The 15,859-nt window shown below is 38.2% G+C and overlaps 1 protein-coding gene across 2 annotated transcripts in view; it reads left to right on the top strand.

Moving 5' to 3' along the window:
• The window catches only part of NSUN3 (NOP2/Sun RNA methyltransferase 3), a 76,968-nt gene extending 63,684 nt beyond the window's left edge, over nt 1-13,284 (top strand). For both annotated transcript variants that reach the window (XM_064273083.1, XM_064273082.1), the window contains exon 6: nt 11,475-13,284. In XM_064273083.1, coding sequence (XP_064129153.1) covers nt 11,475-11,745 — 271 coding nt within the window. In that variant the 3' untranslated portion in view covers nt 11,746-13,284. The remainder of the gene's footprint in view (nt 1-11,474) is intronic.
• Nucleotides 13,285-15,859: the final 2,575 nt, after the last annotated feature.

Here is a 15,859-nt window from a genome sequence, read left to right as displayed (position 1 = left end):
TGCATCCTTTACCGTTAACACAGAAATCTGCATTTCATTTGGTTTCTGGGTCAAATAGACATTTCCTCCTGCTGAGAAATATTCTACAGAAAGAGTAAGAATTTCCTCATGGAGGGACATGTTCAGTGTGCCCATTGTCTTCTGGAACCATCTCACCTCACATTTTTTACTTAGTTTAATTATCCTTTTGACAGTGAGATAAAAAATGCTGCCATTTGTTTTCATACATCTTTCACATTATTAATTATTTACCTGGTTTTCTTTTCTATGTAAGTTGCAAGATTGAATATTAAATGGTTACAAAGGACATTCCGTCTAGTTGCAAGACTGATGCGCCTATAAAAACAAAAACAAACAAAACCCAAACCCACTGCCATTGAGTCAATTCTGACTGATAGCAACCCTGTAGGACAGAGTAGACTGCCCCATAGAGTTTTCAAGGGGCACCTGATGGATTCAAACTGCCGACATTTTTGGTTAGCAGCCGTACCTCTTAACCACTACACCACCAGGGTTTCTGATGCGCCTATATTCATTTTTAATTTTTAAAATTGTTTGTCTCACTTGTTTTAAAAATGTATAATGCTGGGGTTTCTAAGATGAGGGAGAAAAGCTTGCCATATTATGCCAATAAAGAAACCTTTCATTCCGCCTTACTCAGTTGCTTCCTTTTGCCATATTTATGTCAAAGGAATAGTAGCTGTCACCTTAAAACTCTAATGGCAATTAAAGAGCCATGAATAAAGATGAGTAAAAATATTAATCATTAATCATAGTATAGTTTCACTATAATCTTAATTTTTCAAGAGTGCAGACTTCTGTGATTGCTTAACTTCTGCACCAGAAATTGTTGTAGATGAGACAGTGATGTGTTACAAGGAAGACTTAAAAAGAAGTTGTTTATCACCTTAAGATAAATCCTGTGGAATTAATGAGGGAAAAAAAAAAAAAAAGTCACTTTCTGCTTTGGTCAACAGATGGCGCTGTTGCTGTGCCGATTGTTTCCTTCTGCGGTTTGGGGTCTCTCCTTTTTAAACGCAGAAAACAGTGAACTTTAGTGATCTTTTTAACGCTGACCCTCCCCACAGAATGCCAGATTTCTAATCATGCACCAGAAAAATGAAATTTATGTTTTTAAAATGTGTTAGGTTATTTTAGTATCTGTTTATAAAAATGACATTCTCTGTCAGAGTCTCAGATATTTTCCATAGGAACAACAGGACGTTCTGGATCACGTTTTAAATTTTGTTTTAGTGTGGAATACCCTTCCTTTAGAATTTCGGAAGCTGCCATGGTTCCATGACACTTTAGATTTTTTTGTTTGGTTTTTAAGCTCATTGAGTTCATGCTTTCATTAAGGCATGGGTTTTATACTCACGTAATCATTTTTTTTTTTTGCTTTATCACTGCAGTTTACTTGTTAGTAATTAGCCTGGAAATGTAATGGCGGTCTTCTTTTCTTCTTGTGCTGGGAAAGCTACATGTCCTGGGTAGTTTCTAAGACCATATTTTAAATGGCTCTTGAGACCTGATTCTGCCTTTTTTCAAGCAGATCTTTTTAGCATGGAGAAATGCAGTGGAAAGCAAAGTAGTAATTAAATTTGAGAAAGATAAAATGAGCCCCTGAAAAATTGGCTTTTATTTATGATTGTAAAAAGTACTTTTTAAAAGTATTCACCAATCAAAATACTTGTTTTTTTTTGGAGGAATGCTTGGTGTCTTAGAAGAACACAAAACAACCCGGCTTTCCTTCTTAGCTTGTATTAGAATAAGAAAACACTGTGGATGTGTGCATCTAGACTGCTTATTGGTAGCTTTGCCTGTCTGGTGATTTTTAATGTTTACATTTAAGTGGTTTATTTTTAAAAATCAGTTAAATTAAGCTTTTCTCAGAGAACTGGGTGGCTAGCCTGACATCTAGACATAGGACAGAATATACTTAATATAGCTTTGCAGTATAACTCATTTAAATCTAAAATACAAGTCCAAAATGTTATTCAAAACCTTTGAGACAACATGTGCTTCAAAATCTTTAGATTTTACAAAGGTAATACAGGGCATATTTGGTATGTCACGTAAATCCCTCCCCACAGTAGGGTCTGGGGCAGCACTCTGTCATCAAACATACTAGCACACTTTCAGCAAAACAGTTACACCACTTGGGATAATTCTTCACCATAAACAGCCTGACAGCAATTTAAGGTCAGATTTTGAGGCCAAATGAGTCTGCTGCAACTTAAGAAAACTTCAGATTCCAGAACTTTTTGGATTTCACAATAGAGCATAAGCAATCGGAGACCTGAAGTACCTTTCAGGTATACTCTGTAAACTGCAAAAAAAAATCAACTGAAGGTTTCTGTTAAGGAGAATTTAACATTATATTTGTTGTTGGTGTTATCAATTGCCCTTGAGTCGATTACGACTCATGGGGACCCCATGTGTGCGGAGTAGAACTACTCCATAGGGTTTTCAAGACTGTGACCTTTAGGAAGCAAATCACCAAGCCTGTCTTCCGAGGTGCCTCTGGGTGGGTTTGAACCACCAAACTTTTCAGCTAGTAGTCAAGTGCTTAGCCATTTGCATCACCCAGGGACTCCTATATTCTATTTAACAGTTTTCTGTTGTTTGTTTTTTTCTTTAGAATGTTTTGTTTTGAGCTGTGAGGTGGTTCAAGTACAAAATGTGTTTTAGCCTATTCCATAATACACAGAAAGACAAATAAAAATTTGGGGTAATTTATCCGTGGGGTATCTGGAATGCTTCTATGGCAGCAAAGCCAGCATTCTGTTAGCAGAGCTTGGGATAAAAGCATTTCCCAAAGTATTTTATGCTATAATCAAGATCAAAATCAGCTTTATTTCCTACAGCAGTGTTGTGAGATCCGCCCTTCGTCCGGATCTAAAGTAAGTATAGGCTTGATCAGCACTGAGGTGGGAGGCTCCTGAGGGAGATACACATTTCAGGGAAATAATAGAAGGATTGTATGTTGTGGCAGTTTTGCTTCCTTTAGAAGCACTCCTCCCAGCTTTGCATTGTAGGTGGGTTTTGTGTATTGAATAATAGATAAAACCCAAGATAATGTCTACAAGTTCCCATTTCAGTTTAGAGTACTAGGGCTAGCATTTTACCTACTCTGTTAAAAAATAATACTTTTGCTTCATCTACGGTAGTGTGTCATGACATCCTTTTCAGCCTCCTGTTTGTAAGTATGATTAGAAAGCTCTGTGGAACATCTCTCTAGCAACAGTCGTAATTCAGTGGTGAATAATGCCAGTCGTAATGTAACTTGGTTTATAGTAATTTTATGCAGTATAGTTAGTGGTTACAGCACAGGTGAAAAAATATCCCGGTGCTCAGGATCTTGTTAGGCCATGAAACTCAGAGTTATTGAGAAGCTAAGGAGCCACTGCTCATGTGGAGGTTAGAAGAGGAACTGACTTGATGCAGCTAACAACAGCAGCAGCAGAGGATACTACAGTGCCAGAAGAGATGTTGCTTAGTTGGTTAGTTTTCCTTCTGCTACGTGCTTGGTGCTAACTGAAAGGTTGGAGGTTCGAGCCCAGCCAGTGACTCTGAGGGAGAAAAACCTGACAACTTGCTTTTGTAAAGATTACTACCAAGAAAACCCTATGGGGGCAGCTCTAGTTTTCACATGGGTCACTGAGTCAGAATTGACTCGATGGGACCCAAAAACAACATTAACAAGAAAGAAGAATAACTGTGCATGGAATAGAAATTTACCCAATCCAACATTTTCTTCTTTTCTAATCCTGAAATGTCATTTTATATACGCAACACTGTAACTTTTTCAGAGTTTATTAGTATTTCTCTATCTAATTAAAATTTTTTTTCTCCCTCTAGAATAGTTTCTCTTGGTGAGTTTGTCTCTTGTGACTATATTAATTTTTCTTCCACAGCAACCCTTTTCACATCTTATTATCTAACTGTCCTAAAAATACATACATAGTCATATATAGAAAACAAAACAAAATAAATGCATTGCTGTCAAGTCAAATTCCAAGTCATAGTGACCCCATAGGACAGAGTAGAGCTGCCCCATAGGGTTTCCAAGGCTGTCATCTTTACAGGAGCAGACTGCCACAGCTTTCTCCCACAGAGCGGCAGGTGACTTCGAACCACCAACCTTCTGGTCAGCAGTCAAGCGTTTAACCATGGTGCCACTAGGGCTCCTATAGTCATGTATAGTCTACTGTTTATGATTTTGATGAGACCTATAATAATATATTACTTGTTCCTTGAAGACTGTTTCAAAATATTTGTGAATAGTTACAGAAGCAGATAATTTGGCCTATACACTAGATTAGTGATCCTGAGTAGGTAGGTACTTATATTTTAGAAGTGTGTTAATTTTCATTTGGTATGTTATAAAAGATATACTAAATTTATCTTTCAATTTTTATAGAAGATCAAGACCAGAAGCATTGCTTTTTAAATCACTGAGTTGGTATGATGATTATGAAGTTGTTGAATGCTAGAACCTTAAGTAAAATTGAGTACCAAAAGGTTGGCAGTTCAAATCCACCAGGCGCTCCTTGCAAACTCTATGGGGCAGTTCTGGTCTGTCCTATAGGGTCGCTATGGGTCAGAATCGACTCGGCGGCAATGGTGTTTAAACAGCCAGCAGCAGCAAAACAGCAACAGTCTTTTGATGGGAATCCTTCACATTTTGACCTAGGGTCTTGAGATTAACGCAATTGGTAAAAAAGCCTTTGCATTGCCACACACAATTTCCTTGTTTAGAAGTTAACGTGGGCAGTGTTGTTGTTGTTAGGTGCCATCGAGTTGGTTCTGACTCATAGTGACCCTGTATACAACAGAACAAAACACTGCCTGGTCCTGCACCATCCTCATAGTCTTTGCTATGTTTGAGCCCAGTGTTGCAATCACAGTGTCAGTCTACCTCATTGAGGGTCTTCCTCTTTTTCGCTGACCCTCTAACAAGAATGATGTCCTTCTCCAGGGATTAGTCCCTCCCCATAACATGTCCAAAGTACGTGAGATGAAGTCTCGCTATCTCCACTTCTAAGGAGCATTCTGGCTATACTTCTTCCAAGACAGATTTGTTCATTCTTCTGGTAGACCATGGTATATTCAGTATTCTTCACCAACATGATAATTCAGATGCATCAGTTCTTCTTCGATCTTCCTTATTCATTGTCCAGCTTTCACATGCATTATGAGGCCACTGAAAATACCATGGTTTGGTTCAGGTGCACCTTAGTCCTCAGAGTGACATCTTTGCTTTTTAACACTTGAAAGAGGTCTTTTGCAGCAGATTTTCCCAATACAGTATGTCGTTTGATTTCTTGACTGCTGTCTCCCTGCGCGTTGATCATGGATCCAAGTAAAATTAAAACCTTGACAACTCCAGTATTTTCTTCATTTATTGTAATGTTGCTTAGTGGTCCAGTTGTGAGAATTTTTGTTTTCTTAATGTTGAAGTGTAATCCATGTGAAGGCTATAATCTTTGCTCTTAATAAGTAAGTGCTTAAAACCTTCTTCATTTTCAGCAAGCAAGATTGTGTCATCTCCATACTGCAGGCTCTTAGTGAGCCTTGCCCTAATCCTAATGCTGCATTCTTCATGTAGTCTAGCTCCTCGGATTATTTGCTCAGCATACAGGTTAAATAGGTATGGTGAAAGGATGCAATTGTAACGTGCACCTTTCCTGATTTTAAAACATACAGTACCCCCTTGTTGTTGTGTTTCGTCAAGTCGATTCCAATTTACAGTGACCCTATAGAAGTAGAACTGCCCCATAGGGTTTCTAAGGAGTGACTGGTGGATTCGAACGGCTGACCTTTTGGTTAGCAGCCTGAGCTCTTAACCACTTTGCTACCAGGGCTCGTTATGTTCAAAGGACTGCCTCTTGGTCTATGTACAGGTTCTGCATGAGCACAATTAAGTGTTCTGGAATCCCTAGTCTTCTCAGTGTTGTCCATAATTTGTAATGATCCACACAGTCAAATGCCTTTGCATAGTCAATAAAACACAGGTAAACATCTTTCTGGTATTCTCTGCTTTCAGCCAAGACCCATCTAACATCAGCAGTGATATCCCTTTATTATACATCCTCTTCTGAATCTGTCTTGAATATCTGGCAGCTCCCTATTGATGTACTGCTGCAATCATTTTTTAATTATCTTCAGCATAATTTTACTTGCATGTGATATTAATGATACTGTTCAATAATTTATGTATTCTGTTAGATCACCTTTCTTTGAAATGGGCACGAATATGGATCTCTTCTAGCCGGTTGGCCAGGTAGCTGCCTTGCAAACTTCTTGGCATAGAGGGGTGAGTGATTCCAGCGTTGCATCCATTTATTGAACCGTCTTGTCTTGGTCATCTAATAGTACTGTAACAGAAATACCACAAGTGGATTAGCTTTAGCAAAGAGAAATTTATTTCCTCACAGTCTAGTAGGCTACACATCCAAATTCAGGGCCTCAGCTCCAGGGGAAGCTTTTCTCTCTGTGTGGACCTTGTCATCAATCTTCCCTTGGACTAGGAACTTCTCCACACAGGGACCCCGGGTCCCAAGGACACGCTCAGCTCCCGGCACTGTTTTCTTGGTGGTATGAGGTCCCCCACTTTCTGTTTGCTTCTCTTTTATCTCTTGTAAGATAAAAGGTGGTTCAGGCCACATCCCAGGGAAACTCCCTTTACATTGGATCAGAGATGTGACCTGAGCGAGGGTGTTACATCCCACCCTAATCCTCTTTAACCACAGGCAGAGAATATGATTTATAACACATAAGAAAATTACAAAATGGAGGACAACCACACAATACTGGAAATCACAGTCTAACCAAGTCGACATAGATTTTTGAGGGGACACAATTCTATCCAACGTACATCTCAACTGGTATTCTGTCAATTCCCGAAGTCTTGTTTTTCTCCAGTGCCTTCAGTGCAGCTTGGACTTCTTCCTTCACTACCATTTGATTCTTGATCATATGGTACCTCCTGAAATGGTTGAGTGTCAATCAGTTCTTTTTGGTACAATGACTCTGTGTGTTCCTTCTATCTTCTTTTGATACTTTCTGCATTGTTCAAGTTTTTGCCCTTAGAATCCTTCAGTATTGCCACTTGAGGCTTGGAATTTTTTCTTCAGTTCTTTCAGCTTGAAAAATGCTGAGCAAGTTCTTCCATTTTGGTTTCATAACTCCAGGTCTTTGCATATTTCATTATAATACTTTACTTTGTCTTCTAGAGCCACCCTTTGAAATCTTTTGTTCAATTTTTTTACTTATTCTTTTATACCATTTATACCAGCCTAGTTCTAGAAAGATAAATAATGAACGTTGGAATGAAAACGAAGAAGAATCAGCCAGTATTTTTTAAGTTCTAGAAAGATAAATAATGAACGTTGGAATGAAAACGAAGAAGAATCAGCCAGTATTGGCAACATTATACAAATTAATTTAAATTTGCATCAAGCAGGAACATATTGTTTGTACATGATGAAACTTTTATGTGGTTTTATACAGCTGTAATGAGAGAGAATCGTATTTACTTGATTAAGAATTAGCTTTGCTAATTGTAGAACTAGGGCCAAAATAAGTCCTTTTAATGGTGGTTTAAAGATACCGCATTCAAATACTGCATATTTCCCTTGCACAGTATTCTAAGATTTTAGAAAATCTTATACCCATTGCTGTAGTCAGGAGAAAATGATCCAAAATGAGCAGAGTTATGATAAACTATACAATTTTAGCAAAATCTGCAGATGCCTTAGTGTATGTCTGTAAAAGAAGCCATTACTGACTGTGTATTAGCTTCCTGTTGTTGCTGTGATAAATTACTACCAACTTAGTGGCTTAAAATAACATAGATTCATTATTTTATACTTCTAAAGACCAGCAGTTCAAAATGAGTCTCATGGGCCTAAAGCCAAAGTGCCAGCAGGGCAGTGTCCCTTCTGGAGAGTCTAGGAGAGAATCCATTTCCTTGCCTTTTCTGGCTTCTGGAAAAGCCCACATTCCATGGCTCCTGGCCCTCAGCCAGCAGTCCTGTCACTGCTTTTGTCACCACAAATGTTTCTCTGATTCTGCCTCCTCCCCTTTTCACTGATAAAGACCTTTGTGAGTATACTGGGTCTCACCTGGATAATCCAGAATAATTTCCCTATCTCAAGATCCTTAATTTAATTGCATCTTAAAGTCCCTTTTGCCATGTAAAGTACCATATTTATAGTCCTGGGGATATGGATGTGGACACCTTTGAGGGGCTATTATCCTGCCCACCACAGAGTGCTAGCTATCGCATTAGCAGTTCACATCTCTGGTATCTAGATATGAGCCTTTTTTGTTCCTGTGGGGATATATAGGGGATAGAGAGAAGTAAGGAAAACACACTTTTTTTTTTTTTAAGACTAACAACAAACACTGAAGGATGGTAGGCACCCCCAAAATATATTTTAATCAATAAATAAATGCATAGGAAGACTGAAAATTCTGCATACCATAAAATTTTAGTTATCTGGAACCTGAGGGAATACATTTTGTAGAGAGGCAATTCTTTTTTTTTCTTTAGTTGAAAATTTTATTGAGGTAATTTTAGATTCACAAGCAGTGTAAGAAATAACAGTGATATCCTATGGACACTTTACCCAATTTCTCTCAGTGCTAACATTTTGCAAAATATAGTACAATATCATAAACAGGAAATTGACCTTAGTACAATTCACAGATCTTATTCACATTTCCTCAATTTTACCTATACAGGCATACCTCAGAGATATTGTGGGTTTGGATCCAGATCACTGCAATAAAGCGAGTATCTCAGTAAAGCGAGTCACATGAATTTTTTGCTTTCCCAGGGCATATAAAAGTTATGTTTACTCTATACTGTAGTCTGTTAAGTGTGCAATAGTATTAAGTCTGAGAAAACACTTTATTGCTAAAAAATGCTAGCCATCATGTGAGCCTTCAGTGAGTCATGATCTTTTTGCTGGTGAAAGGTCTTGCCTCAGTGTCGATGGCTGCTGATGGATGAGAGTGGTGGTTGCTGAAGGTTGGGGTGGTTGTAGCAATTCTTAAAATAAGACAACCAAGTTTGCTGCATCAGTTGACTCTTCCTTTCACGAGAGATTTCTCTGTAGCATGCCATACTGTTTCGTAGTGTTTTACCCATAGTAGGACTCTTTCAAAATTGGAGTCAATCCTCTCAAAGAAGCGATTCTTTAACAGAAATTAAGAACAAACCTGACCTCTATGGGAAAAGTTCTGGTATTTATCACACTGTGTCATATCTCTAACTTGTTGTGTCATAGAAATATATCACATGGGTAGAAAATTAAAAATATAAGTGAGCTTCTAGTAAAAATGAACTTTCCCTTGCCATTCCTCTCTTTCCCTGGTCTTCTCAGGGACAACCACTTCTAAATATTCCTGTTTTTAATTTTCTCTCCAGGTCATTCCTAAATCTCTAAATAATATGTTATCCTATATTTTTTATTTATCACCTTCAGACATTGACTTCATGTTAGGATTTATGTCACTTATGTCACCATGCTGCACCCTGTATTCTGTAACTCTCCCTGTTTTCCAGAATCATAGGGTTCAGGTAGAATTCAATGTTGTCAATTTGCTTGTCTTGAATTAGAATTTCTCATTCTTTTTATAATCAAACATAGAGCACAGAATTTGAACTTACGTTGATAATATGTCCTAGTTGTTTAGATACAGATGCGAGACTGGGGGCTAAATATGCTCTCAAAACCAGTAGAGGTCCTGGAATGTGATTTCTTTAAAAAAAAAAAAAAAAAGTCCTGATGAGTAATTGCTTTGGGGTTATTACCACCAGTGCATCAAGACTAAAATTTTTCTAGTTTTATCTCTAAGTAAATGACCTTGCTTCTGATTCCATAGTATCAGAGCTGTTTCTCATGAACGTCCATCTGCCTTCAAACATCCCTGCTCATGCTTCCATGTGGTTTCAGATGAGGAGAGCTGGAATCTCTTCTTTTCTGAAGCTAACTCCTCCATTTGTAGTCCAGAATCCTGGGACCTTTCTTCTCCTGGGTCTGCATCTACGGATATAAAAAATCTCCCACTTAAAAAGCAAAACAAAACTTTCTTCCAGTCTCTCCCCTCACACTAATCACTCACCTGGTGAAGACTTCTTAATTTCCTTTCTGATTTCTCCCTTCCTTTAAATGTATGCGTACGCTGAGTGTTTGTCTTTAGTCCACTTCTTGCCTTTTTCCTGAGAAATCTTATCCACATGACTTCAGCTGTCACTCTGAGCCCTTATCTCTTTCCTGAAGTTTAAATGCTCCTTCCCACCTATCCATTAACACAACTCGCTGTATCCAAAGTTGTTACTTGCCACCGAGTCGACTCTGACTCACGGTGACCCCACATACAACAGAACAAAATGTTGCCCAGTCTTGCGCCATCTTCATGATCAAGTCCATTGTTGCAGCCACTGTGTATTTTGAATGCCTTGGACCTATGGGACCCCTCTTCCAGCACTGTTCAGACAATATGCTGGTATATTCAAAGATAAATACATCTTTAGGTAAAAATATCTTTATCCAAGCCTGTGTGCACCCATCTAAGGTACTCCACTGGTCTCACCCCTTCGGGAGCAAGGGAGAATGAAGAAAATGAAAGACACAAGGGAAAGATTAGTCCAAAGGACTAATGGACCACAACAACCGTGGCCTCTACCAGACTGAGTCCAGTACATCTAGATGGTGCTCGGCTACCGCCACTGACTGCGCTGACAGGGATCACAATAGAGGGTCCTGAACAGAGGTGGAGAAAAATGTAGAACAAAATTCTAACTCACAGAAAAAGACCAGACTTACTGGCCTCTCAGAGACTGGAGAAATGCCGGAAGTATGGCCCCCAGACACCCTTTTAGCTCAATAATGAAGTCACTCCTGAGGTTTACCCTTCAGCCAAAGATTAGACAGGTCCATAAAACAAAATGAGACTAAAGGGGCACACCAGCCCAGGAGCAAGGACTAGAAGGCAGGAGGGGACAGAAAAGCTGGTAATAGGTAACCCAAGACCAAGAAGGGAGAGTGTTGGCATGTGATAGGATTGTTACCTAATGTCATAAAACAACATACGTACTAATTGTTTAATGAGAAGTGAGTTTGTCCTGTAAACCTTCATCTAAAGTGCAGTGAAAAAAAAAATCCTTATCCAAAGATAAAGTATCCCGTACTTTATCCCCATCCTCCTACCCTTAAGAGAACGAAACTACCAACAGTCAAACAAATACAACACTCGTTCCATTTTCTCCCATGCTGATTGATCCAGTTAAGGATTTCCCAGTCACCCAGGGGTCAGTTAGAAAGAACTAATGGTAAAGCTAAAAAACATCCAAAGTGATTGCAGCCTGTAAGGTTAGTTTCAAGTAGCCCTCAGACCCCCTATTTTCCTCTTAATGTACCTGCTTAATCCATCTTCTGTATTTTGATGATCCCTTGCAGGTCTGCAATTAAGGCCCTACGTCCTGGAGGGTTACTCGTTTACTCTACGTGCACACTTTCCAAGGCAGAAAATCAGGATGTGATCAGTGAAATTTTAAATTCCTGCAGTAACATCGTGCCTGTGGACATAAAGGGAATGGCAAGGACTTGTTCCCCAGACTTCACATTTGCTCCCACTGGCCAGGAATGCGGGCTCTTGGTAATTCCAGATAAGGGCAAAGCTTGGGGCCCAATGTATGTAGCTAAACTGCAAAAACTGCATACCGTGTGAAATTGGCAGTGTGCATTTTGTAAATCATGTTGATGTATTATTCCATTTATTTTGATGGGCTGTCTATGTTAATACTGAAATAATTATGCAGTCATTTTTGGAATTCTATTTGGTAAATACTTCAGCATCTCAGAATCTAGGCTTGAGAATTTCTCAGGTGTATATATATTTTTTTTTCCTAGAAATATATCTGTAGCAATGATCTAAGGTGGCGCAGATGGTGTTTGTTCTGTACAATACATCTGCTGTCTTACTTGCCATATTGGAGTTAAATTAATCAGAATACATGGCTTTGATGCAAAAAATGTTTAGAAAGATATTCTGTCCCCTGAGGGTTGGGTCTTTGAACCTTTAAAAATTTGCTGGCCTTCTTATCATTTTCCTCATCAAATGTACAGAGTCTTAGGATCCTTCCGTCCTTTTTTTAAGAACTGACCGGTACTTCTGAGGTACTTCTGAGACTAACTGCTTAAGCAGCACTATTTCTAGTCCTAGAAAATAGGTTACTTATTTGTCAAGTTGTTTTCTGTTAAGGACTATCTTCTGTTTATTGCAAAGGTCAGTGACTCTATTGACATCAGCTTAATTTCCCCTCTTTTTTTTTTTGCGCTCACAAATACAAATTGAAAGGGTAAATTGTGTTGAAAGGCCTTTGAAAGGCCGTTAGAACAGCAGATTCACATGCACATGTTTGACTTTGGACATTCAGCCTGTAGAATACTGGAGTCTATCCAACAGGCTATAAAGCAAGTACTTGAAACAAAACCAGAATGATTAATAACTGTAATAACTGAACTATATTTGGAGAGTTTTGTTACATAATTGCAGTCCTAATGAGCAGTACAGAACCTGATTATCTCACAGTTGCAATCTGGAGGGGATTTTTATTTCACTTCATTATGAAACGTTATGTGAGAGTATGATGTCACGTATTAACGCACCAGAGGGAGATGCCTAAGGAGAGTGGAATATGCCACTACCAGCCCACAGTGGCTTTTCAGTACCGTTTACTAAGTGGCTGTCCCTGTTTACGTATACCCTGGGAATATTGTGTACATTTCTGTATATGTGCTCAGGGTTTTAGCTTCAGGTTGGCATCATGTGTTTTCCCCAGAAATCACTTCGCTTAGAGTCCAAACATATTTTTCTAGCTCTTAAGAAAAATTATGTAGTATATTCTAAAAGGGTGTATCTATTGGGAAATTAGCGTTTTTTAAAAATCTATTTCTGATGATAATCTCGTAAGGAACACAAAATTCTGCTGAAGCTGAATCCTACTGAATTGTTCATTGCATTCCATGCATTTAAACTAGAGACTGTTTGCTCATTAGCTGCTTTTTTTGTTTTGCAAGCGTGTATACCTGGGTTCATGCAGCTGAAAGTCCCAGGAAGAAACTTTTTCCGCAGCTTCCTTGTGCTGGCCACTTTTTTTCCCCTTTATATCTAATCGATATGTTTAAAGTAAAGCCAGATCTTGTGCACCCAATCCACTTACCAGATATGCTGGGTTAATTAAAAAAAAAAAAAAAAATTATTAATGATGATAGAAATGACTTCTTTTTTTCTTAGTTTCTGTTTCCCGGCTTGCTTTCAATTTGAAATCCCACCTGAAGATACTGTAGGTTTATAAGTGGGATTATTCAGTGTGGGTTAATCACAAATGTTCACAGGGTACTTTATTGAATGTCATTATTTTCCTAATGTGATGAAGTCTAATCTGAATATCTGTTATACCACTGGATTAAATTTTCCTATGATTACTGAAAAATTAAAAAAATATATATGTATATATATAGCTCACTTTATTATTACTAATAATTATAATGAAACAGCTAACATTTATTGAGCCTTAAACATTTGATGAAATTCTTTATGTACGCTATCTTTTTTTTAATCTTTAAAATAATTCCAGGAGTGAGCATTGTAACCTCCCTTTGGTGAATGAGAAAACTGAAGCTCAAGGCTGTTAACAGTTTGCCAAGGCTATACTGCTAAGCAAAGGGTAGAGGCAAGGTTAAAGCTGGCTCCAAAGCCCAGTTCTTCTTCCTGCACTGAGCTGTCTGTCTCATGTGCTGTCTGCTGTAGGAACCTTCAAGATTATCAAGTAGCTTTGCTCTTATTCTCCATTGCTCAGTTTTCTACCTGTATGCAATTCCCTGTTCCTAGGGCAGAAGAATGTTAATCAGTACATGAAAAAAGCCTTTAAAATATTTCGGGACATGTTTGTAAGAAGTGCTTCTTGTGATTGTAATACCCCAAACTCTACTTTGGAGGTATTCTGTGCCTTCCTTTTCTTTGCAGATGCTGGACTGAAGAATAAGAATTTGGAGCAGCCTTGCAAAAAAAAAAAAAATTTTTTTTTTTTTTTTGTAATGTCAGTAGAAAAGCAAGAAGTAATTCATATCACTTTCTGTGGCACTGAGTTACTTTCAAAATAGCTTTATAAAAATTTAGGTTGCTTACCAACACATGAACTTCCCTCTACCATCAGCACACTGAACAGCCAAGGTTTCAGAAATAGACTGTGAATAAATTTAATACATTTAAATGGTTCGTAGTGAATTTTTTAAGCATCAAATATTATCTGTGGTTTGCAATCAAGGTGGCCTATAGTCCTTCATCCTATTACATATATCCGTATAGCCTCAAACTCAAAATTGGTTGTTATCTTCATAGCAGTGTTGTGAAAAATATCTTTTTATACAGTGTGGGTAGGTATGAAATAAAATACATACCAGAACACTTGCTGTATGACTAAATAAAGTAAACGTACACCTAGCAGAGCCTTACCCAAGAGGGCTTTATGCCTTTGAGATAAGCATCAGATAATCTGCACAGGCTAATGCAACTCATCTGAATCCTGAAAGAAAACTGGAACCAACAGCAACCCTTTTATTAGATGCCAGGAAGTCCTTTGATGCATTTAAATGGGGCTATTTGTATTTGTATTATGTGTTAGGTGAATTTGGCTTTGGGGACAAATATAACAGCGTAATTTATTTTTAACCCATTTATATGGTTCAAATCAGTGGGTTACAACGTCCTCTCACTGTCTTATTGCTGCATTGAAGAGGGAGGTCAGGCTGGTGCCCATTGCTGCTGGTACTCTTCATGCTGACATTGGAGCTGTAGTACCAGCCAGCTCCCATGGGCATCTGAAGGATATTTAGATGGAGGTTCACAGGTTAATGAATGTATGCTGATAATCTACTGCTTGTGCTGAGAGCCCTAAGAGCATCAGTCCTGAAGACATTAAAAGTAATGTCAGAATTTGGAATGGCCTCAGGCTGCAAAGTCAATGGGAAAGAATCAGAAATACTGACTTGACAAAATAGTTTCTATTAATATTACTTTTCCTATGACATTAAATAAAAGAAACCCAGTGCTGTCGAGTCGATTCCGACTCATAGCGTCCCTATAGGACAGTTTAGAACTGCCCCATAGAGTTTCCAAGCTCAACAGCACTGGGTTGTTTTGTTGTTGTTGATGACATTAAGTAAAATAAAAAATTTTAAATAATCTGTTTAGGGTTCTCATTAGGGAGTGATTAAACAATAAAAAAATTAAGAAATTGACCTATAATTCAATGCTAAGATGTAAAAAAAAAAAAAAAAAAAGTTTCACTTTATATAAAACCAAACCAAACCCAGTGCTGTCGAGTCGATTCCGACTCATAGCGACCCTATAGGACAGAGTAGAACCGCCCCATAGAGTTTCCAAGAAGTGCCTGGCGGATTCGAACTGCCATCCCTTTGGTTGGCAGCCATAGCACTTAACCACTACGCCACCAGGGTTTCCTCACTATATATAAGAAGGGAAAAAGCCTGATAGAGATAATATGTCTTCAAAATATAATTAAGAAACTCCAATATTAACTCCATACCTTTCTGTAACTTGTCACAAATGAAGAGAATAATTTCCTTAGTCATGTGAGACCATATAGCATGTTGAAACCCAGTGAAAGCATATGCTACCTTAGAAAAAGTACTGTTTGCCTCATGGAGAGCTTTTTAATGGCATACGTCATGACTCAATTAAGCTTGCTATGGCTTGTCAAAAAGAATTTTCCACTGTATATTGCTGTGGAAGAGCCTATTACACACAAATATCTGTA

Source organism: Loxodonta africana, chromosome 20 (assembly GCF_030014295.1).
Source record: "Loxodonta africana isolate mLoxAfr1 chromosome 20, mLoxAfr1.hap2, whole genome shotgun sequence".
NCBI lineage: Eukaryota > Metazoa > Chordata > Mammalia > Proboscidea > Elephantidae > Loxodonta > Loxodonta africana.
The sequence above is the reverse complement of the archived record's forward strand: the minus strand, read 5'-3'. Positions and strand labels throughout refer to the sequence as shown.